Source organism: Gorilla gorilla, chromosome 3 (genome assembly GCF_029281585.2).
Source record: "Gorilla gorilla gorilla isolate KB3781 chromosome 3, NHGRI_mGorGor1-v2.1_pri, whole genome shotgun sequence".
Taxonomy (NCBI): Eukaryota; Metazoa; Chordata; class Mammalia; order Primates; family Hominidae; genus Gorilla; species Gorilla gorilla.
In genome coordinates this window covers 166,224,037-166,245,004 of record NC_073227.2, presented here as the reverse complement: position 1 = coordinate 166,245,004, position 20,968 = coordinate 166,224,037, and the positions used below count along the sequence as shown (strand labels likewise).

The 20,968-nt window shown below is 49.0% G+C and overlaps 2 protein-coding genes and 1 pseudogene across 20 annotated transcripts in view; all 3 read right to left on the bottom strand.

Annotated features, from left to right (window-relative positions):
• Window positions 1-5,750: 5,750 nt before the first annotated feature.
• LOC134758363 (putative uncharacterized protein FLJ44672) lies at window positions 5,751-6,903 on the bottom strand (annotated as a pseudogene).
• Window positions 5,751-20,968, bottom strand: part of LOC115936299 (putative uncharacterized protein FLJ44672) — a 53,347-nt gene continuing 38,129 nt past the window's right edge. For 9 of the 19 annotated variants that reach the window (XM_063705574.1, XM_063705577.1, XM_063705566.1 and 6 more), the window contains 11 exons: window positions 20,799-20,856; window positions 20,473-20,705; window positions 19,505-19,695; window positions 17,373-17,430; window positions 17,047-17,279; window positions 16,077-16,267; window positions 13,945-14,002; window positions 13,619-13,851; window positions 12,651-12,841; window positions 10,519-10,576; window positions 5,751-10,425 (listed from right to left, as the gene is read on the bottom strand). In XM_063705574.1, coding sequence (XP_063561644.1) covers window positions 9,214-10,425; window positions 10,519-10,521 — 1,215 coding nt within the window. In that variant the 5' untranslated portion in view covers window positions 10,522-10,576; window positions 12,651-12,841; window positions 13,619-13,851; ... (5 more) ...; window positions 20,473-20,705; window positions 20,799-20,856 and the 3' untranslated portion in view covers window positions 5,751-9,213. Of the gene's footprint in view, window positions 10,426-10,518; window positions 10,577-10,803; window positions 12,621-12,646; window positions 12,842-13,618; window positions 13,852-13,944; window positions 14,003-14,229; window positions 16,047-16,072; window positions 16,268-17,046; window positions 17,280-17,372; window positions 17,431-17,657; window positions 19,475-19,500; window positions 19,696-20,472; window positions 20,706-20,798; window positions 20,857-20,968 lie in introns of those variants that run through there. The other 10 variants (XM_063705571.1, XM_063705576.1, XM_063705575.1 and 7 more) reach the window with 10 other exon arrangements.
• On the bottom strand, window positions 7,472-8,630 carry LOC134758407 (putative uncharacterized protein FLJ46235). Its single transcript, XM_063705710.1, has 2 exons — window positions 8,537-8,630; window positions 7,472-8,136 (listed from the first exon to the last, which is right to left on the bottom strand). The coding sequence occupies exons 1-2, from the start codon at window positions 8,628-8,630 to the stop codon at window positions 7,472-7,474; spliced, it is 759 nt and encodes a 252-aa protein (XP_063561780.1).

Sequence of the window (20,968 nt, the reverse complement as noted above, 5' to 3'; positions counted from 1 at the left end):
AGCTCCAGAATGATCTCCTTTGACTCCATGTCTCACATCCAGGTGACACTGATGCAAGATGTAGGTTCCCACAGTCTTGGGCAGCTCCTACCTCCTGGCTGCCTTCAGGGGCTGGTGTTGAGTGTCTGTGGCTTTTCCAGGTACATGGTGCAGGCTATCAGTGATACCATTCTGGGTTCTGAAGGATGGTGGTACTCTTTTCACAGCTCCACTAGGCAGTACCCCAGTAGGGATTCTGTGTGGGGGCTCTGACCCCACATTTCCCTTCTGCACTGCCCTAGCAGAGGTTCCCCATGAGGACCCCGCCCCTGCAGCAAACTTCTGCCTGGGCATACAGGCATTTTCATACATCTGAAATCGAGGTGGAGGTTACCAAACCTCAATTCTTGACTTCTGTGTACTCACAGGCTCAACACCACGTGGAAGCTGCCAAGGCTTGAGGCTTGCACCCTTGGAGGCCACGGCCTGAGCTCTATGTTGGCCTGGCCTATGTTTTCTGTCATCTTCTTCTGAGCTCTCCAAACTGTTCCAACCTCTACTTGTTACTCAGTTCCAAAGTTGCTTCCACATTTCTGGGTATCTTTTCTGCAGCACCCCACTTTACTGGTACCAATTTACTGTACTAGTTCATTTTCACACTGCTGATAAAGACATATCTGAGACTCGGCAATTTACAAAAGAAAGAGGTTTATTGGACTTAACAGTTCCACATGGCTGGGGAGGCCTCACAATCATGGTGGAATGTAAGGAGAAGCAAGTCACATCTTACATGGATGGCAGCAGGCAAACAGAGCTTCTGCAAGGAAACTCCCATTTTTAAAACCATCAGATCTCGTGAGACTCAGTCACTATCATGAGAACAGCAGGAGAAAGACCTGCCTGCATAATTCAATCATCTCCCACCAGGTCCCTCCGACAACACGTGGGAATTATGGGAGTTACAAGATGAGATTTGGATGGGGACACAGAGCCAAACCTTATCAGTGTTCAAGGATGATGTGACTGTCTTGCCATCTGTTGATGTGTGTAAACTACAGCCAGATAACCATTTATTGTGAAAATTTTTGAGGTTATGCATACATATTATAGAAGCTGTGTCAGGTGACCTTTCAGATCTCTTATACTATTAAATCTTTTGATTTTTATGGCATTACTGAGAAAGAATTAACAGGGCTTATGAAATAATTCACATTAGGGGTTAAAAAAGAGTGGGATGACGAGGGAAAGGGTAGTTACTTAATGAATTTCATATTTGCAAGATGAAAATGTTAGATCTTTTTCATAACAGTGTGAATATACTACTTTCTTTGAGATGGAGTTTCGTTCTTGTTCCCTAGGCTAGAGTGCAGTGGTGCAATCTAGGCTCGCTGCAACCTCCGCCTCCTGGGTTCAAGCAATTCTCCTGCCTCAGCCTCCCAAGTAGCTGGGATTACAGGTTCCCACCACCATTCCTGGCTAATTTTTGTATTTTTAGTAGAGACGGGGTTTCATCATGTTGGCCAGGCTGGTATCGAACTCTTGACCTCAGGTGTTCCACCTGCCTCGGCCTTCCAAAGTGCTGGGATTACAGGCATGAGCCGCCATGCCTGGCCCAGTGTGGATATACTTAACACTGTTAAACTTTACACTTAAAAATGGTTACGGTGGTAAATTTTATGTTTTTAGTCACATAATAAAAGAGAGGGAGGGAGGCAAGAATCACTGTGACTAAGACTTCATTCATCCTTGGAATCACAGTGAAGCCATTAGGACACAAAGGGAACACGGGAGGTCCAGCAGGTGTCTGGAGGAGGTCACTGAAACGGTTTGAAATGTAGGTATATCCTCATCTTGTTTGCTTGAGGGAGAGCCAGCAGTGAAGTGCAGTATCAATTTAAAGGTTCTCAGATTGGGCAAGATGTTTAACAGTAGCCAAAGACAGCTTGGCCAGAGGAAGAACTTGATTTATGTTGAGAGGAATATCAACAGACATAGAGAATCTTTATCAAAGTATCAGGCCAAAGAGTGAAGCATAGCATCAGTGGAAAAATGCACAATGATGAAAAGTCAGACCACAGAGCTCAAAACAGGCCAAGGTAAGTGGCCCAAGGTAGTAATTAATGTGAAGGTTTTAGAGGACTGCTTATATGTGTTACTGGTTTCATGGTGTTTGGGTGGCTCTGTCTTGTTTAAAAGAGCCATGATGATTAGATCATATTCATATGGAGACTAACAGACAGCTAGAAATTCAAACATTGGGGTTTGGGGGAGAGGTTGGATCTGGAAGCAACAATATTAGGGTAATAAAGATAACTGTGGACAGTAATATACATTAGATAGTTAAGACAGAACAAGTGGAGAATCAAAAGGAGGCTGAAGGCAGGCAGGACCATAGTAATACCTAGTTTTAGGGAGGTAAAGGAGGCAGATTCAGTGGTCAGAAAGGTAGAAAAATATATAGAATCCTAACCAGTAGAGAAGGCCATTAAGCTTAAAATCAGCAGAGAGGTTGAGTAGGACTAATGCCAAGAAAAAGACTTCCAAAGAACTATTTCAAGGTAAAATTGAGCCAGAGGCTATGCCATAACATAAAGATGTGAGTGTGCATCAGCACGCAGAGGCTTCAGAATTGAGATCTGCTCTTGAGAAGTCTGGTGTGGAGGCTGACAAGGTAAGAGAGCGGCCAAACGTAGGGATGTTAACCCAGTGATCTTTCTTTTTTAGCAGAGCAGGTATTTGTCCACTGAAGTCAAGACAGTGACATGCATTGACTGTCTATAGCAACACTTCCTTTCTCACTGGGGAAGGAAAGTAGTTGAATCTAGTTGCTTGTTTTGTTTTTATTTTTGTTTTTTAATTTTCATCACCAGTGTTTTCAAATGGTTATAAACTTTTAAAAATATTTGTGGTAAAGAACATATAACATGAAATTTACCACCTTAGCCATTTTAAGTGTTCCACTCAGTAGTGTTATGTGTAAGTACTTGCTTTATTGTGAAACAGATCTCTAGAACGTCTTCATTTTGCAAAACTGAAACTCTGTACCTTTTAAACAACTCGTCTTTTCCACTTTCCACTGTCCCTGGCAAGTATTATTATACTTCCTGTTTCTATAAATCTGACTTGACTCCTTTAGATACCTCATATTAGTGGAATCATACAGTATTTTTTTATTTTTGTGACTGGCTCACTACACTTAGCATAACATTCTCAAGCTTCAACCATGTTGCATTGTGACAGGATTTCCTTCCTTTTTAAGGAATTGTACGTATATATAGTGTATGTATATACCAATTTCATTTATCCATTCATTAATCCAGCACATGGCCAGTGAGGACATAGCGAGTGACGAGGAGCACATGGTCATCCATGAGGAGGAGGGGGTGATGATGTCATTGCTGATGACGGCTTTAGCACCACTGACACTTATCTCAAGTTCAAGGAGTGGGTGACCGACTGAGAGTGGGGACAGCTCTGGGGAGGAGCCAGAGCGCAACAAGGGCTTTCATGGGAAGGTATTTGCACCTGTCATTCCTTCCTCCTTTACTCCTGCCACCCCTTGCTGGATCCTGAGCCCCCAGGGTCCCCCGATCCACCTGCAGTTTTTGGCAAAGTCTATGGTCCCACCCCGTCCTTCTCCTACACATTCTCGGATGCTTCCTCCTCAACCTTGGCACCCACCTCCTTCTTACTGGGCCCAGGAGCCTTCAAAGCCCAGGAGTCTGGTCAGGGCAGCAGAGCGGGCCCCCTACGGCCCCTACCCCTGGGGATGGGGGCCCAGGGATGCCTTCCAAGGTGACCTGTTTCCTCCCAATGGATCCTGCCACCTTCTGGTGCAAGAGACCTGAAAGTGTAGGCGACCTGGAGCTACCAGGTCCCTCAGTCACTGTGGTCCCTCCCAACACTAAGGCTTTCCTAGGCAGGAGCTGGGCTGAGCCACCCGGGGGGCAGAGCCTGAAGAGGAGAAACTGGGCTTTGGGGGTTGGGGCAGAGGGAACCCCATGGACATGGATCCCGCACTGGCGGACCCCACCACACCCAAATGCAAGATGAGAAGATGCTCCAGCTGCAGCCCAAAGCCCAACACCCCCAAGTGTGCCATGTGTGATGGGGACAGCTTCCCCATTTGCCTGTACAGGTGGAGAAGCCGAGGACGGGCTCAGGGAACCGGAGACGGAGAAGGCGCTGTCCTCTTCACTGCACGCGCCCTGGACCAGTGCTGGCCTTGATCATGCAGCTCTTCCAGGCCCACTGCTTCTTCCTGTCCACTAGGCCACAGCTGCCCTCCAGGCCCACTATGCACACATCTTCCCCTCCAAGATTTGTTCTGCCCCTGCCCTGACTCCCAGCCCTGTGGGGGTCCCGACCCCACCTCACCTGGCTCAGACTCTGATGCTGCCCTGGCTGCCCCACCACTGCCTCTGCCCGAGAGTCACGTGAGGCTGAGAGTAGGGGCAGGGGCAGCAGTGGTGCCAGTTGGGGGGCGGTCCAGTGGGAGGAGCCTCAGCCTCGCGGGCTGTTCCGTGGGACTGATGACTGCATGATCTTCTGGGCGCCTCACGGATCTTCAACTGCAGGTGAAACGGATGCTGGTGGTGGGTGCAGGGCCACTGGGAGCTGCTGCATGGTCCCAGAGGCTGGACTGGGGCAGGTGCCAACTGAAGCTGCTGGGGCAGCATGGGCAGGATGTTCTGCACACAAACCTTGGAGAAGAAAATGATTGCATAGCAGGTCCACTGCTCCTGCCCCTGCCCTGACTCCCAGCCCTGCCTGACCCCACCTCACCCTGCTCAGGCTCTGGTGCAACTCTGGGTGCCTTGCCACTGCCTCTGCCCCAGAGTTGGGGCCTCGACAGCCTGGCTGGAAGGGGACACCCCAGCCCTGCCTCAACACCTGGGTCCCTTCATTAACTACCACAGGCAGATGGGCGACCCCAAAGAAGATCCCAGGACTCACAGTACCCCCTGAGAACATGGACACTATGTGGGGGTAGCAATGGAGGTCAGGAAGGTTATCTTCTCCCGGGTAAAGCCATTTAATCCTTTCAGTTTGGGATGGAATAAGGCCTGCTTTTTTTTATTTACTTTTTTTTTGAGACAGAGTCTTGCTCTGTCGCCCAGGCTGGAGTGCAGTGGTGCGATCTTGGCTCACTGCAACCTTTTCCTGCCGGGTTCACGCAATTCTCCTGCCTCAGCCTTCCGGGTAGCTGAGATTACAGGTACACGCTACCACGTCCGGCTAATTTTTGTATTTTTAGTACAGACGGGGCTTCACCATCTTGGCCAGGCTGATTTCGATCTCCTGACATCGTGATCCGCCTGCCTCCACCTCCCAAATTGCTGGGATTACAGGCGTGAGCCACCAGGCCTGGCCAAGGCCTGCTCCTCTTATATATACCCACTACCCCTGCAGCTGTACCGGGGGAAAGCTTGGCAGTTTCCCTCCTCCGAGCCCCTGTACATACCATGAAGTGTGGGACCTTCAGAGATTTTCACTTTTTGGAAAACAGCTCCTGCTGGGGCTACAAGATGGAGTGTGAAAAGGGCCTTGGGCCACAGGGAGGTGCCTGTCGACTACGGGGAGTTCATGCACCCCTTCTTTCCCCAGAGGGGCTGGACTCAGGTGAGTATGGGGGTGGAGGCTCCTGCACTTCGACACAGGCAGCGGGAGGGTTTTCTCCCCATTCCCTCTGCTATCCCAACTTGAGTTGTACTTCTTAAGAAAGTGATTCACCCTGCGTTTGCGCCCTTCCCCAGAACAGAACACGTTGATCATGGGCGATATTTTTTATTGTGCCAAAAAGTTGCCATGACCGTCATTAAACCTGTTTAACACCAAATAATAAGGAAAATAAAAAATTCGGGCTTGGTGCAGAAACTCACTCCAAATAAATTACCTACCAAAATATTTATATAATGATGGAAATATTCCAAAATTCCATATTTTGGGATTTATACACAAAAGATAAAAAAATTAGAGGCCAAGAGGCTGCCAGAAGTGAAAAATGGGGCCTGGAAAGGCCGTTGTGAGGAATGAGCTGGGCCTAAAGAGGCCACTGGCAGGCGGGAGCTGGACCTGCAGAAGCAGCCGAAAGGCAGGAGCTTTGGACTGGGGAGGCTGCAGTGAGACGAGAGCTAGCTGGGCATGGAGAGTCCGCTGTGAGGCTGAGGCTGGGCCTGTACAGGCCTTTGGGAGGCAGGAGGCTGGGCCTGCAAAGGCCGACTGGAGGTCAAGTTCTGGGCCTGAAGAGGCCGCCAAAAGTCAAAAGCGGGGCCTGGGAAGGCCGCCGAGAGCCATGAGCTGGGCTGGGCTGAAAGAGGCCACTGGGAGGCAGGAGGAGCTGGGCCTGGAGAGGCTGACTTGAGGAAGTTTTGCACCTGGAGAGGCCGCCGAGAGGACGGAGCTGGGCCCAGGGAGGCCGACTTGCTGCTCTTCCAGGCCCAATTCCAGGCCGACTTGAGGACGACTTGGGCCTGCAGAGGCCGCCGGGAGGCCGGAGCTGGGCCTGGAGAGGCCGACTTCGGGATGATTTGGGCCTGCAGAGGCCGCCGGGAGGCCCAAGCTGGGCCTAGAGGAGCCCACCGACCGGAGGCCGTTTGGGGCCTGCAGATGCCATTGGAGGGCAGGAGCTGAGCCTGGAGAGGCCACCGTGAAGCCTGACCTGGGCCTGGGGAGCTTGGCTTGAGGAAGCTGTGGGCCGACCAAGGCCGCCAGGAAATGGGTAGGCACTGAGTCCAAAGAGGTTGTTAAGAGGCAGGAGTCGGGCCTGGAGACGCAACCAGGAAGAAGAGCTGGGCCCAGAGAGGACACCCAGAGGGTGCAAGTGGGTCTGGAGAGGCCGACTTGAGGAGGTTCTCGGCCCGGAGAGGCCGCCGGAAGGGAAAAACTGGGCCTGCAAAGGCCGTTGTGAGGAATGAGCCCCATGGGCCTGAAGTGGCCACTGGCAGGCGGGAGCTGGGCCTGCCGAAGCGGCCGAGAGGCAGGAGCTTTGGACTCGGGAGACCGCAGTGAGGCGAGAGCTAGCTGGGCGTGGAGAGTCCGCTGTGAGGCAGAGGCTGGGCCTGTGCAGGCCTTCGGGAGGCAGGAGGCCGGGCCTTGTCGAGGCCTGCAGAGGCCACCGAAAGTCAAAAGCGGGGCCTGGGAAGGCCGCCGGGAGGCATGAGCTGGGCTGGGCCGAAAGAGGCAACTGGGAGGCAGGAGGAGCTGGGCCTGGAGAGGCTGACTCGAGGAACTTTTGCACCCGGAGAGGCCGCCGAGAGGCCGGAGCTGGGCCTGGGGAAGCCGACTTGAGAATGACTTGGGCCTGCAGAGGCCGCCGGGAGGCAGGAGCTGGCCCTGGACAGGCTGACTTGACGACAGTCTGGGCCTGCAGAGGCCGCCGAGAGGAAGAGCTGGGCCTGGAGAGGCCGACTGGAGGAAGTCCAGGGCCTGGAGAGGATGCAAAGCAGCAAACGCTAGGCCTGGAAAGGCTGCCCTGAGGCACGGGCTTGGCCTACAGAGGCCACTGGGAGGCAGGAGCTGGGCCCGCAGAGGCTCCCAAGAGGGAGGAGTATTGCCCCAAGAGGCCACGGTGAGGAAGAGGTGGGCCTGAAGAGCCCACTGTGAGGTAGAGGCCGGGCCTGTAGAGGCCGCCGACAGGCAGGGGATGGGCCTGTTGAGGCCACGAGAGGCATGAGCTGGGCCTCAACAGGCCAGTGTGAGGCAGGAGCTGACACTTGTGCAGGTTGCAAGAAGCATGAGTTGGGCCAAAAGAGGCCACCGTGATGGAGGAGCTGGGCCTGTACAAGCTGCCAAAAGGCAGGAGCAGCTTTGGACTGGAGAGGCCGCAGACAGGGAAGAGCTGGGTGTGGAGAGTCTGCTGTGAGGCAGAGGCTGGGCCTGTACATGCCCTCGGGAAGCAGGAGGCTGGGCCTGGAGAGGCCGACTTGAGAAAGTTTTGCTCCTGGAGAGGCCACTCAGAGGCAAGAGCTGGGTGTGAAGAGGCTGACTTGAGGTCGATTTTGGCCTGCAGAAGCCACCGGTAGCTAGGAGTTGGCCCTGGAGAAGCTGACCTGAGGACAATTTTGGCCTGTAGAGGCCACTGGGAGGGAGAGCTTGGTCTGGAGAGGCCAACTGGAGTTAAGTTCAGGACTTGGAGAGGATGCACAAAAGGAAACGCTCAGCCTGGAAAGTGTGCTGTGAGGCATTAGCTTGGCCTACACAGCACTTGGAGACAGGAGCTGGGCCTGCAGAGGGTGACTTCAGGACGATTTTGGCCTGCAGAAGCCTTTGGGAGGAAGAGCTTGGCCTGGACTGGCTGACTGGAGGAAGTTTTGGGACCGGAGTATGCGTCAAAAAGCAAAAGTTAGGCTAGGAAAGGCCACTTCGTGGCATGATCTTGGCCTACAAAGGCAATTGCGAGGCAGGAGCTGGGCCTGTAGAGGCTGCCGAAAGGCAGGAGCTTGGCCTTAGGAGGCTATGATCAGGCAAGTGGTGGGCCTGGAGAGTCTACTGTGTGGTAAGAGTCTGGGCCTGTGTAGACCAACATGAGGCAGGAGCTGAGTTAGGAGAGGCCAACTTTTGGAGAATTTGGGCCTGCAGAGGCTGCCAGGAGGCAAGAGCTGTGCCTGGAGAGTCCATCTTTTAGCATGAGCGGGGCCTAAAGAGACCATTGTGAGGCAGCACCTGCCTGGGAGGCAGGCAGATTCGTGGACTGGGGAGGCCACCGTGAGGCAAATGCTCAGTTTTCGGAGGATGCCGCGAGGCAGGGAGAAACTTGGCTTTCGGTGGCCGCAGTGAGGGAATAGTTTGATTGCTGAGTCTGCTGGGAGGCCGAAGGTGGGCCTGGAAAGCTTTACTTTAAGAAGTCTGTGGCCTACAGAGGCTTCCAGCAGCTCAGCAGGAGTTGGGCCAAAGGAGATTGTTGTGAGGCAGGAGACGGGCCTGTAGACACACTGGGAGGATGAGCTCATCCTGGAGATGCCGAGTTAAGGACATTCTGGGCTTGGACAGGCTGCAAAAGGCAAAAGCTGTGCCTGGAAAAGTTGCCATGGGGCATGAGCTTGGCCTAAAGAGGCCACTGCAAGGCAGGAGCTGGGCCTGTAGAAGCTGCCGAAAGGCAGGCGCTTCGCCTGAGGATGCCACAGTGAGACACCATCTGGGTCTGGAGGGTCCACTGTGAGGCAGAGGCTGGCCTGTAGAGTCCGACAGTAGACAGAAGTTGGGCAAAAGGCTGATTTGAGGAAGTTTTGGGCTTCAAGAGTCAGCCAGGAGGCAGGCACTAGGCCTGGAAATGGCCCGACAGTCATGAGTTGGGCCTAAATGGGCCACTGTGAGGGAGGAGCTGTGCCTGTTGAGTCTGCTGGCAGGCAGGCAGAAATTTGGCCTGGGGCAGCTGCCATGAGGCAAGAGCTGGGCTTGGAAAAGCCCCTGGGAGGCAAGAGCAGGGCCTGCAGAGGCTGTTCTCAAGCCAAAGCTGGGTCTTTTCATGCCACTGGGAAGCAGAAGGTGGGCCTGGAGAGTTTGACTTGAGGAAGTTTTGGGCCTACATTGGCCGCCATGACCTGGACAGGAACTGGGCCAAAAAAGGCTGTTGTGAGGCAGCAGTTGTGCCTGTAGACTCAGCCAAGAGGAAGAGCTGGGCCTGGAGAAGCCCCCATGAGGCAGAGGTTGGGCCTCTAGACGCAGACAGGAGGCAGGAGCTGGGCCGGGAGAGGTCAACTTGAGGAGATTTTGGGCCTTCATAGGCCACCAGGAGGCAGCAGTTGGGACTAGAGAGCCTGACTTGAGTAAGTTTTGGGCCCAGAAATGATGTCCTGGGACAGGAGCTGGGCCTGGAGAGGCCACCGTGAGGCATGAGCTGGATGTAGAGAGGCCAGTGTGAGGCAAGACCTGGGCCTGTCTAGGCTGCTGGGAGACACGTAGGAATCTGGCCAGGCAAGGTTGCCATGAGACGAAAGTTGGGCCTGGAAAGGCCCTTGTGAAGCATGAGCTGGGCCTAAAGAGGCCACTGGGTGGCAGGAGCTGGGTGTGTAGAAGCTGCTGAAAGGTTGGGACCTTGGCTTGGGGGGTCCATAGTGAGGCAGAGGCTGGGCCTGAAGAATCTGCTATGAGGCAGATGTTGGGACTGTAAAAGCAGACAGGAGGCAGAGGGGCCTGGAGGGGCCACCAAGATGCAGAAGCTGGGCGTGGAGAGGCTGCAAAGAAGCATGAGCTGGGACTGGTGAGGTCAACTTGAGAAAGTTCAGGGCCTGGAGAGAAGGCTGGGAGGCAGGAGCTGGGTCTAAAGAGGCCATTGTAACGATGGAGCTGTGCCTGTGGAGGCTGTTGTGAGGCAGTAGGCTCATCTGCGGAGACTGCCGTGAGGTAGGGTATGGGCCTAAATAGGCCATTGTGAGTCATGAGCTTGGTCTGTAGAGGCTGACTGGAGAAAGTTCTGGGCCTGGAGAGGCTGCCGGGAGGTAGGAGCTGGGCCAAAAGATTTAAGCACATTTACATTTATTAGGCACTTCATTTCCATTATTACACTGTAATATATAATAAAATAACTACAGAACTCACCATAATGTAGAATCAGTGGGCGTGTTAAGCTTGTTTTCCTGCAACTGGATGGTCCCACCTGAGCGTCATGGGAGAAAGTGACAGATCAATAGGTATTAGATTCTCATAAGGACAGCGCAACCTAGATCCCTCACATGCACGGTTCACAACAGGGTGCGTTCTCCTATGAGAATCTAACGCTGCTGCTGATCTGAGAAGGTGGAGCTCAGGCGGGAATGTGAGCAAAGGGGAGTGGCTGTAAATACAGACGAAGCTTCCCTCACTCCCTCACTCGACACCACTCACCTCCTGCTGTGTGGCTCCCTGTGGCTCCCTATGGCTCCATGGCTCAGGGGTTGGGGAGCCCTGCTCAAGTGCATCCAAAGCGACCCTTCCCACACCAGTCTTCATAGTGGTCAAGTGCAGCAACCACTTAGCTCCCAAGGCATGTGCCTCAGCTGGCATTTCATCACAATCAACAGTAAGTGGTAGCTGGAGTCATTGTGAGGTCACTTCCTGGAAATCACCAGCATCCCATTTCCCACTGGCAAGGAGCTCGGCACTGCCCCCTGGGAAACCAAACCTATGCCCAAATCCCATCTGTGTGGGTTTATCTCCTGGGACCCTTCCTAACACATTAGTCAGAGTCCAATCAGGAAGCATAAACCACTCAAAAGTTTAAAGTGGTAAAATTTAATACGGAGAATTATTCATTATAACAGGTGAACAGCATAATGAGAGATTGGCTAGCACAAAGTAAAGAGAACTCTAGAGAATACAGGACTAGCCCAGGCCAGGCATGGTGGCTCATGCCTGAAATTCCAGCAATTTGAGAAGCTAATGCAGGAGGCTTGCTTAAGGCCAGGAGCTAGAGACCGGTCTGGACAACACAGTGAGACCCTGTCTCTATCCAAAAAAAGAAAAAAGTTAGCTGGGAGTGGTGGTGCACACTCGTACTCCCAGCTACTCGGAATGCTGAAGTTTGAGCCTGGGAGGTCAAGGCTGCAGTGAGGCATGATTATGCCACTACAGTCCAGCCTGGTGACAGAGCAAGACCCTGTCTCAAAGAACAAAACAACAACAACCATTTACAGACAGAAAAGAGATAGAGCTAATAAGCTAAGGAAGGATGTTGAAATGTGACAAGTAAAGTAATATGAGGTCTTTTATCTATTTAAAATAATCAAACAAAAAATGACTTACTAAATTATAATACCCTGTGCTGGCAAAGGTGCAGTGAAATGGGCACTTTCTTATACTATGAGGGGTGTTTAAATTGTGTATAAGCCTTCCCGGGTAAAGCTTGTCAATTTTTTAAAATAATGGAGACAGGGTCTCACCATACTGCCATACTGCCTCCTCCAACTCTTGGCCTCAAGCAATCCTCCTCTCTTAGCCTCCCAAAGTGCTAAGATTATAGGCTGGGAGGCACCCAAAACCCTGTCAATTTACATCAAGGGTAATGAGAATGTCCATTCACCATGTCTCACAGTAATCTTACTTCCGGGGAGACAATTCAATCTACACAAAAGGTCATCTGTACAAACACAGTAAAAATCTGGGAGTAACTGAAGACAGAGTTGGTAAGTGAAATAAGAAACAGTTATAAGAAATTAAACTATGATATCAATAGGCACCTGGTACAAAAGGTCAGTTGATGTTAGCTGCTACTTTTTTGTTGTTTTGAGACAGGGTCTCACTCTGTCACCCAGGCTGGAGTGCAGAGGCCTGATCATGACTCACTGCAGTCTCAGCCTCCCTGGGCTCAAGTGATCCTCCCACCTCAGCCTCCCAAGTAGCTGGGACTACATGAACATGCCACCACACTAGGCTAATTCATGTATTTTTCTGTAGGGATGGTGACTCCCCCTTTGTTTCCAAGGCCTATCGCAAACTCTTGGCCTCAAGCCATCCTCCTGCCTCAGCCTCCCAAAGTGTTGCGATTACCAGTGTGAGCCACCACACCTCGCCAGCTGCTACTTTTATCAATATTATTATTATTCCACTCAATTAAAAATTATTATTTTCAAGGCTATGCAACAGTATGTATCCTACACCATAATTGTAAAAACATATACAGTCGTCGTCCCTCAGTATACAGAATTAGGTCCAGTCCCCCATCTCTGCATACACCAAAACCCATGCTTACTCACGTTTCGCTGTGACCCCTCTGGAATCCACGTATACGAAAATTCCAAATATTAGTTGGGCATAGTGGCAAGCACCTGTAGTCTCAGCCACGTGGGAGGGTGAGATGGGAGGATCGCTTCAGCCTGGAAGGTTGAGGCTGCAGTCAGCTGTGATAGCACTACTACACTCCAGCCTTGAACAACAGAGGGAGACCCTGTCTCAGAAAAAAAAAAAAACAAAATAAAACAGGTTAGAAATTGTAATGAGGTCTGTTGGGCAAAATTCCATACAAGCAAAGTATAAACTAATAAAGCAAATCGTGATAAATTAGTACGATTGACTTCCTGGAGTTTCTGACAATAAAAGTAAGGAAAATGCAAAACACAAAGACAGAGAGTAAAAAGAGAAATTAGGAAAGCATTCTACATGTTTAATAGGAAGACACTGGCCGTGTTCGTGCAGCGGCAGTATGTCGTGACATGACATACCTTGGAGAGAAGTTAACAGATGAGGAAGTTGATAAAAATCATCAGAGAAGCAAAATACTGGTAGCGACACTCAAGTAAACCACGAAATTTCCATAACTTATGTCAGCAAAGTGGGAATACTGTACAGTGTGTGTTAAAGTTCCTATACAACATTGTTTATCTGCCTTTTGTTTGTTTGTAAGGAATGTATATACTAAAAGTTCTTCTTGCTGTCAAAAGAATATGTGTCAATAAGTCATCTTAACTTATTCTTCTGTTTTTCTTTTATCTTCCTGCCATCATCCCACAGCCTTACTTTAGAAATTTTTTCTTTAGAAAATTGAACAAGTGCTCCTTGTGGTGGCACATACCTCTAGGATGGGAGGCAGGGGTGGAAGGGTCACTTGAGGCCATTAGTGTGACATCAGCCTGGCCAACAAAGTGAGACCCCATGTCTACAAAACAATTTAAAAATTAGCCAAGTATCGTCATGTATACCTACAGTCCCAGCTACCTGAACTTACTGAGAAAGTTCAGGGCCTGGAGAGAAGGCTGGGAGGCAGGAGCTGGGTCTAAAGAGGCCATTGTAACGATGGAGCTGTGCCTGTGGAGGCTGTTGTGAGGCAGTAGGCTCATCTGCGGAGACTGCCGTGAGGTAGGGTATGGGCCTAAATAGGCCATTGTGAGTCATGAGCTTGGTCTGTAGAGGCTGACTGGAGAAAGTTCTGGGCCTGGAGAGGCTGCCGGGAGGTAGGAGCTGGGCCAAAAGATTTAAGCACATTTACATTTATTAGGCACTTCATTTCCATTATTACACTGTAATATATAATAAAATAACTACAGAACTCACCATAATGTAGAATCAGTGGGCGTGTTAAGCTTGTTTTCCTGCAACTGGATGGTCCCACCTGAGCGTCATGGGAGAAAGTGACAGATCAATAGGTATTAGATTCTCATAAGGACAGCGCAACCTAGATCCCTCACATGCACGGTTCACAACAGGGTGCGTTCTCCTATGAGAATCTAACGCTGCTGCTGATCTGAGAAGGTGGAGCTCAGGCGGGAATGTGAGCAAAGGGGAGTGGCTGTAAATACAGACGAAGCTTCCCTCACTCCCTCACTCGACACCACTCACCTCCTGCTGTGTGGCTCCCTGTGGCTCCCTATGGCTCCATGGCTCAGGGGTTGGGGAGCCCTGCTCAAGTGCATCCAAAGCGACCCTTCCCACACCAGTCTTCATAGTGGTCAAGTGCAGCAACCACTTAGCTCCCAAGGCATGTGCCTCAGCTGGCATTTCATCACAATCAACAGTAAGTGGTAGCTGGAGTCATTGTGAGGTCACTTCCTGGAAATCACCAGCATCCCATTTCCCACTGGCAAGGAGCTCGGCACTGCCCCCTGGGAAACCAAACCTATGCCCAAATCCCATCTGTGTGGGTTTATCTCCTGGGACCCTTCCTAACACATTAGTCAGAGTCCAATCAGGAAGCATAAACCACTCAAAAGTTTAAAGTGGTAAAATTTAATACGGAGAATTATTCATTATAACAGGTGAACAGCATAATGAGAGATTGGCTAGCACAAAGTAAAGAGAACTCTAGAGAATACAGGACTAGCCCAGGCCAGGCATGGTGGCTCATGCCTGAAATTCCAGCAATTTGAGAAGCTAATGCAGGAGGCTTGCTTAAGGCCAGGAGCTAGAGACCGGTCTGGACAACACAGTGAGACCCTGTCTCTATCCAAAAAAAGAAAAAAGTTAGCTGGGAGTGGTGGTGCACACTCGTACTCCCAGCTACTCGGAATGCTGAAGTTTGAGCCTGGGAGGTCAAGGCTGCAGTGAGGCATGATTATGCCACTACAGTCCAGCCTGGTGACAGAGCAAGACCCTGTCTCAAAGAACAAAACAACAACAACCATTTACAGACAGAAAAGAGATAGAGCTAATAAGCTAAGGAAGGATGTTGAAATGTGACAAGTAAAGTAATATGAGGTCTTTTATCTATTTAAAATAATCAAACAAAAAATGACTTACTAAATTATAATACCCTGTGCTGGCAAAGGTGCAGTGAAATGGGCACTTTCTTATACTATGAGGGGTGTTTAAATTGTGTATAAGCCTTCCCGGGTAAAGCTTGTCAATTTTTTAAAATAATGGAGACAGGGTCTCACCATACTGCCATACTGCCTCCTCCAACTCTTGGCCTCAAGCAATCCTCCTCTCTTAGCCTCCCAAAGTGCTAAGATTATAGGCTGGGAGGCACCCAAAACCCTGTCAATTTACATCAAGGGTAATGAGAATGTCCATTCACCATGTCTCACAGTAATCTTACTTCCGGGGAGACAATTCAATCTACACAAAAGGTCATCTGTACAAACACAGTAAAAATCTGGGAGTAACTGAAGACAGAGTTGGTAAGTGAAATAAGAAACAGTTATAAGAAATTAAACTATGATATCAATAGGCACCTGGTACAAAAGGTCAGTTGATGTTAGCTGCTACTTTTTTGTTGTTTTGAGACAGGGTCTCACTCTGTCACCCAGGCTGGAGTGCAGAGGCCTGATCATGACTCACTGCAGTCTCAGCCTCCCTGGGCTCAAGTGATCCTCCCACCTCAGCCTCCCAAGTAGCTGGGACTACAGGAACATGCCACCACACTAGGCTAATTCATGTATTTTTCTGTAGGGATGGTGACTCCCCCTTTGTTTCCAAGGCCTATCGCAAACTCTTGGCCTCAAGCCATCCTCCTGCCTCAGCCTCCCAAAGTGTTGCGATTACCAGTGTGAGCCACCACACCTCGCCAGCTGCTACTTTTATCAATATTATTATTATTCCACTCAATTAAAAATTATTATTTTCAAGGCTATGCAACAGTATGTATCCTACACCATAATTGTAAAAACATATACAGTCGTCGTCCCTCAGTATACAGAATTAGGTCCAGTCCCCCATCTCTGCATACACCAAAACCCATGCTTACTCACGTTTCGCTGTGACCCCTCTGGAATCCACGTATACGAAAATTCCAAATATTAGTTGGGCATAGTGGCAAGCACCTGTAGTCTCAGCCACGTGGGAGGGTGAGATGGGAGGATCGCTTCAGCCTGGAAGGTTGAGGCTGCAGTCAGCTGTGATAGCACTACTACACTCCAGCCTTGAACAACAGAGGGAGACCCTGTCTCAGAAAAAAAAAAAAAACAAAATAAAACAGGTTAGAAATTGTAATGAGGTCTGTTGGGCAAAATTCCATACAAGCAAAGTATAAACTAATAAAGCAAATCGTGATAAATTAGTACGATTGACTTCCTGGAGTTTCTGACAATAAAAAGTAAGGAAAATGCAAAACACAAAGACAGAGAGTAAAAAGAGAAATTAGGAAAGCATTCTACATGTTTAATAGGAAGACACTGGCCGTGTTCGTGCAGCGGCAGTATGTCGTGACATGACATACCTTGGAGAGAAGTTAACAGATGAGGAAGTTGATAAAAATCATCAGAGAAGCAAAATACTGGTAGCGACACTCAAGTAAACCACGAAATTTCCATAACTTATGTCAGCAAAGTGGGAATACTGTACAGTGTGTGTTAAAGTTCCTATACAACATTGTTTATCTGCCTTTTGTTTGTTTGTAAGGAATGTATATACTAAAAGTTCTTCTTGCTGTCAAAAGAATATGTGTCAATAAGTCATCTTAACTTATTCTTCTGTTTTTCTTTTATCTTCCTGCCATCATCCCACAGCCTTACTTTAGAAATTTTTTCTTTAGAAAATTGAACAAGTGCTCCTTGTGGTGGCACATACCTCTAGGATGGGAGGCAGGGGTGGAAGGGTCACTTGAGGCCATTAGTGTGACATCAGCCTGGCCAACAAAGTGAGACCCCATGTCTACAAAACAATTTAAAAATTAGCCAAGTATCGTCATGTATACCTACAGTCCCAGCTACCTGAACTTACTGAGAAAGTTCAGGGCCTGGAGAGAAGGCTGGGAGGCAGGAGCTGGGTCTAAAGAGGCCATTGTAACGATGGAGCTGTGCCTGTGGAGGCTGTTGTGAGGCAGTAGGCTCATCTGCGGAGACTGCCGTGAGGTAGGGTATGGGCCTAAATAGGCCATTGTGAGTCATGAGCTTGGTCTGTAGAGGCTGACTGGAGAAAGTTCTGGGCCTGGAGAGGCTGCCGGGAGGTAGGAGCTGGGCCAAAAGATTTAAGCACATTTACATTTATTAGGCACTTCATTTCCATTATTACACTGTAATATATAATAAAATAACTACAGAACTCACCATAATGTAGAATCAGTGGGCGTGTTAAGCTTGTTTTCCTGCAACTGGATGGTCCCACCTGAGCGTCATGGGAGAAAGTGACAGATCAATAGGTATTAGATTCTCATAAGGACAGCGCAACCTAGATCCCTCACATGCACGGTTCACAACAGGGTGCGTTCTCCTATGAGAATCTAACGCTGCTGCTGATCTGAGAAGGTGGAGCTCAGGCGGGAATGTGAGCAAAGGGGAGTGGCTGTAAATACAGACGAAGCTTCCCTCACTCCCTCACTCGACACCACTCACCTCCTGCTGTGTGGCTCCCTGTGGCTCCCTATGGCTCCATGGCTCAGGGGTTGGGGAGCCCTGCTCAAGTGCATCCAAAGCGACCCTTCCCACACCAGTCTTCATAGTGGTCAAGTGCAGCAACCACTTAGCTCCCAAGGCATGTGCCTCAGCTGGCATTTCATCACAATCAACAGTAAGTGGTAGCTGGAGTCATTGTGAGGTCACTTCCTGGAAATCACCAGCATCCCATTTCCCACTGGCAAGGAGCTCGGCACTGCCCCCTGGGAAACCAAACCTATGCCCAAATCCCATCTGTGTGGGTTTATCTCCTGGGACCCTTCCTAACACATTAGTCAGAGTCCAATCAGGAAGCATAAACCACTCAAAAGTTTAAAGTGGTAAAATTTAATACGGAGAATTATTCATTATAACAGGTGAACAGCATAATGAGAGATTGGCTAGCACAAAGTAAAGAGAACTCTAGAGAATACAGGACTAGCCCAGGCCAGGCATGGTGGCTCATGCCTGAAATTCCAGCAATTTGAGAAGCTAATGCAGGAGGCTTGCTTAAGGCCAGGAGCTAGAGACCGGTCTGGACAACACAGTGAGACCCTGTCTCTATCCAAAAAAAGAAAAAAGTTAGCTGGGAGTGGTGGTGCACACTCGTACTCCCAGCTACTCGGAATGCTGAAGTTTGAGCCTGGGAGGTCAAGGCTGCAGTGAGGCATGATTATGCCACTACAGTCCAGCCTGGTGACAGAGCAAGACCCTGTCTCAAAGAACAAAACAACAACAACCATTTACAGACAGAAAAGAGATAGAGCTAATAAGCTAAGGAAGGATGTTGAAATGTGACAAGTAAAGTAATATGAGGTCTTTTATCTATTTAAAATAATCAAACAAAAAATGACTTACTAAATTATAATACCCTGTGCTGGCAAAGGTGCAGTGAAATGGGCACTTTCTTATACTATGAGGGGTGTTTAAATTGTGTATAAGCCTTCCCGGGTAAAGCTTGTCAATTTTTTAAAATAATGGAGACAGGGTCTCACCATACTGCCATACTGCCTCCTCCAACTCTTGGCCTCAAGCAATCCTCCTCTCTTAGCCTCCCAAAGTGCTAAGATTATAGGCTGGGAGGCACCCAAAACCCTGTCAATTTACATCAAGGGTAATGAGAATGTCCATTCACCATGTCTCACAGTAATCTTACTTCCGGGGAGACAATTCAATCTACACAAAAGGTCATCTGTACAAACACAGTAAAAATCTGGGAGTAACTGAAGACAGAGTTGGTAAGTGAAATAAGAAACAGTTATAAGAAATTAAACTATGATATCAATAGGCACCTGGTACAAAAGGTCAGTTGATGTTAGCTGCTACTTTTTTGTTGTTTTGAGACAGGGTCTCACTCTGTCACCCAGGCTGGAGTGCAGAGGCCTGATCATGACTCACTGCAGTCTCAGCCTCCCTGGGCTCAAGTGATCCTCCCACCTCAGCCTCCCAAGTAGCTGGGACTACATGAACATGCCACCACACTAGGCTAATTCATGTATTTTTCTGTAGGGATGGTGACTCCCCCTTTGTTTCCAAGGCCTATCGCAAACTCTTGGCCTCAAGCCATCCTCCTGCCTCAGCCTCCCAAAGTGTTGCGATTACCAGTGTGAGCCACCACACCTCGCCAGCTGCTACTTTTATCAATATTATTATTATTCCACTCAATTAAAAATTATTATTTTCAAGGCTATGCAACAGTATGTATCCTACACCATAATTGTAAAAACATATACAGTCGTCGTCCCTCAGTATACAGAATTAGGTCCAGTCCCCCATCTCTGCATACACCAAAACCCATGCTTACTCACGTTTCGCTGTGACCCCTCTGGAATCCACGTATACGAAAATTCCAAATATTAGTTGGGCATAGTGGCAAGCACCTGTAGTCTCAGCCACGTGGGAGGGTGAGATGGGAGGATCGCTTCAGCCTGGAAGGTTGAGGCTGCAGTCAGCTGTGATAGCACTACTACACTCCAGCCTTGAACAACAGAGGGAGACCCTGTCTCAGAAAAAAAAAAAAACAAAATAAAACAGGTTAGAAATTGTAATGAGGTCTGTTGGGCAAAATTCCATACAAGCAAAGTATAAACTAATAAAGCAAATCGTGATAAATTAGTACGATTGACTTCCTGGAGTTTCTGACAATAAAAGTAAGGAAAATGCAAAACACAAAGACAGAGAGTAAAAAGAGAAATTAGGAAAGCATTCTACATGTTTAATAGGAAGACACTGGCCGTGTTCGTGCAGCGGCAGTATGTCGTGACATGACATACCTTGGAGAGAAGTTAACAGATGAGGAAGTTGATAAAAATCATCAGAGAAGCAAAATACTGGTAGCGACACTCAAGTAAACCACGAAATTTCCATAACTTATGTCAGCAAAGTGGGAATACTGTACAGTGTGTGTTAAAGTTCCTATACAACATTGTTTATCTGCCTTTTGTTTGTTTGTAAGGAATGTATATACTAAAAGTTCTTCTTGCTGTCAAAAGAATATGTGTCAATAAGTCATCTTAACTTATTCTTCTGTTTTTCTTTTATCTTCCTGCCATCATCCCACAGCCTTACTTTAGAAATTTTTTCTTTAGAAAATTGAACAAGTGCTCCTTGTGGTGGCACATACCTCTAGGATGGGAGGCAGGGGTGGAAGGGTCACTTGAGGCCATTAGTGTGACATCAGCCTGGCCAACAAAGTGAGACCCCATGTCTACAAAACAATTTAAAAATTAGCCAAGTATCGTCATGTATACCTACAGTCCCAGCTACCTGAACTTACTGAGAAAGTTCAGGGCCTGGAGAGAAGGCTGGGAGGCAGGAGCTGGGTCTAAAGAGGCCATTGTAACGATGGAGCTGTGCCTGTGGAGGCTGTTGTGAGGCAGTAGGCTCATCTGCGGAGACTGCCGTGAGGTAGGGTATGGGCCTAAATAGGCCATTGTGAGTCATGAGCTTGGTCTGTAGAGGCTGACTGGAGAAAGTTCTGGGCCTGGAGAGGCTGCCGGGAGGTAGGAGCTGGGCCAAAAGATTTAAGCACATTTACATTTATTAGGCACTTCATTTCCATTATTACACTGTAATATATAATAAAATAACTACAGAACTCACCATAATGTAGAATCAGTGGGCGTGTTAAGCTTGTTTTCCTGCAACTGGATGGTCCCACCTGAGCGTCATGGGAGAAAGTGACAGATCAATAGGTATTAGATTCTCATAAGGACAGCGCAACCTAGATCCCTCACATGCACGGTTCACAACAGGGTGCGTTCTCCTATGAG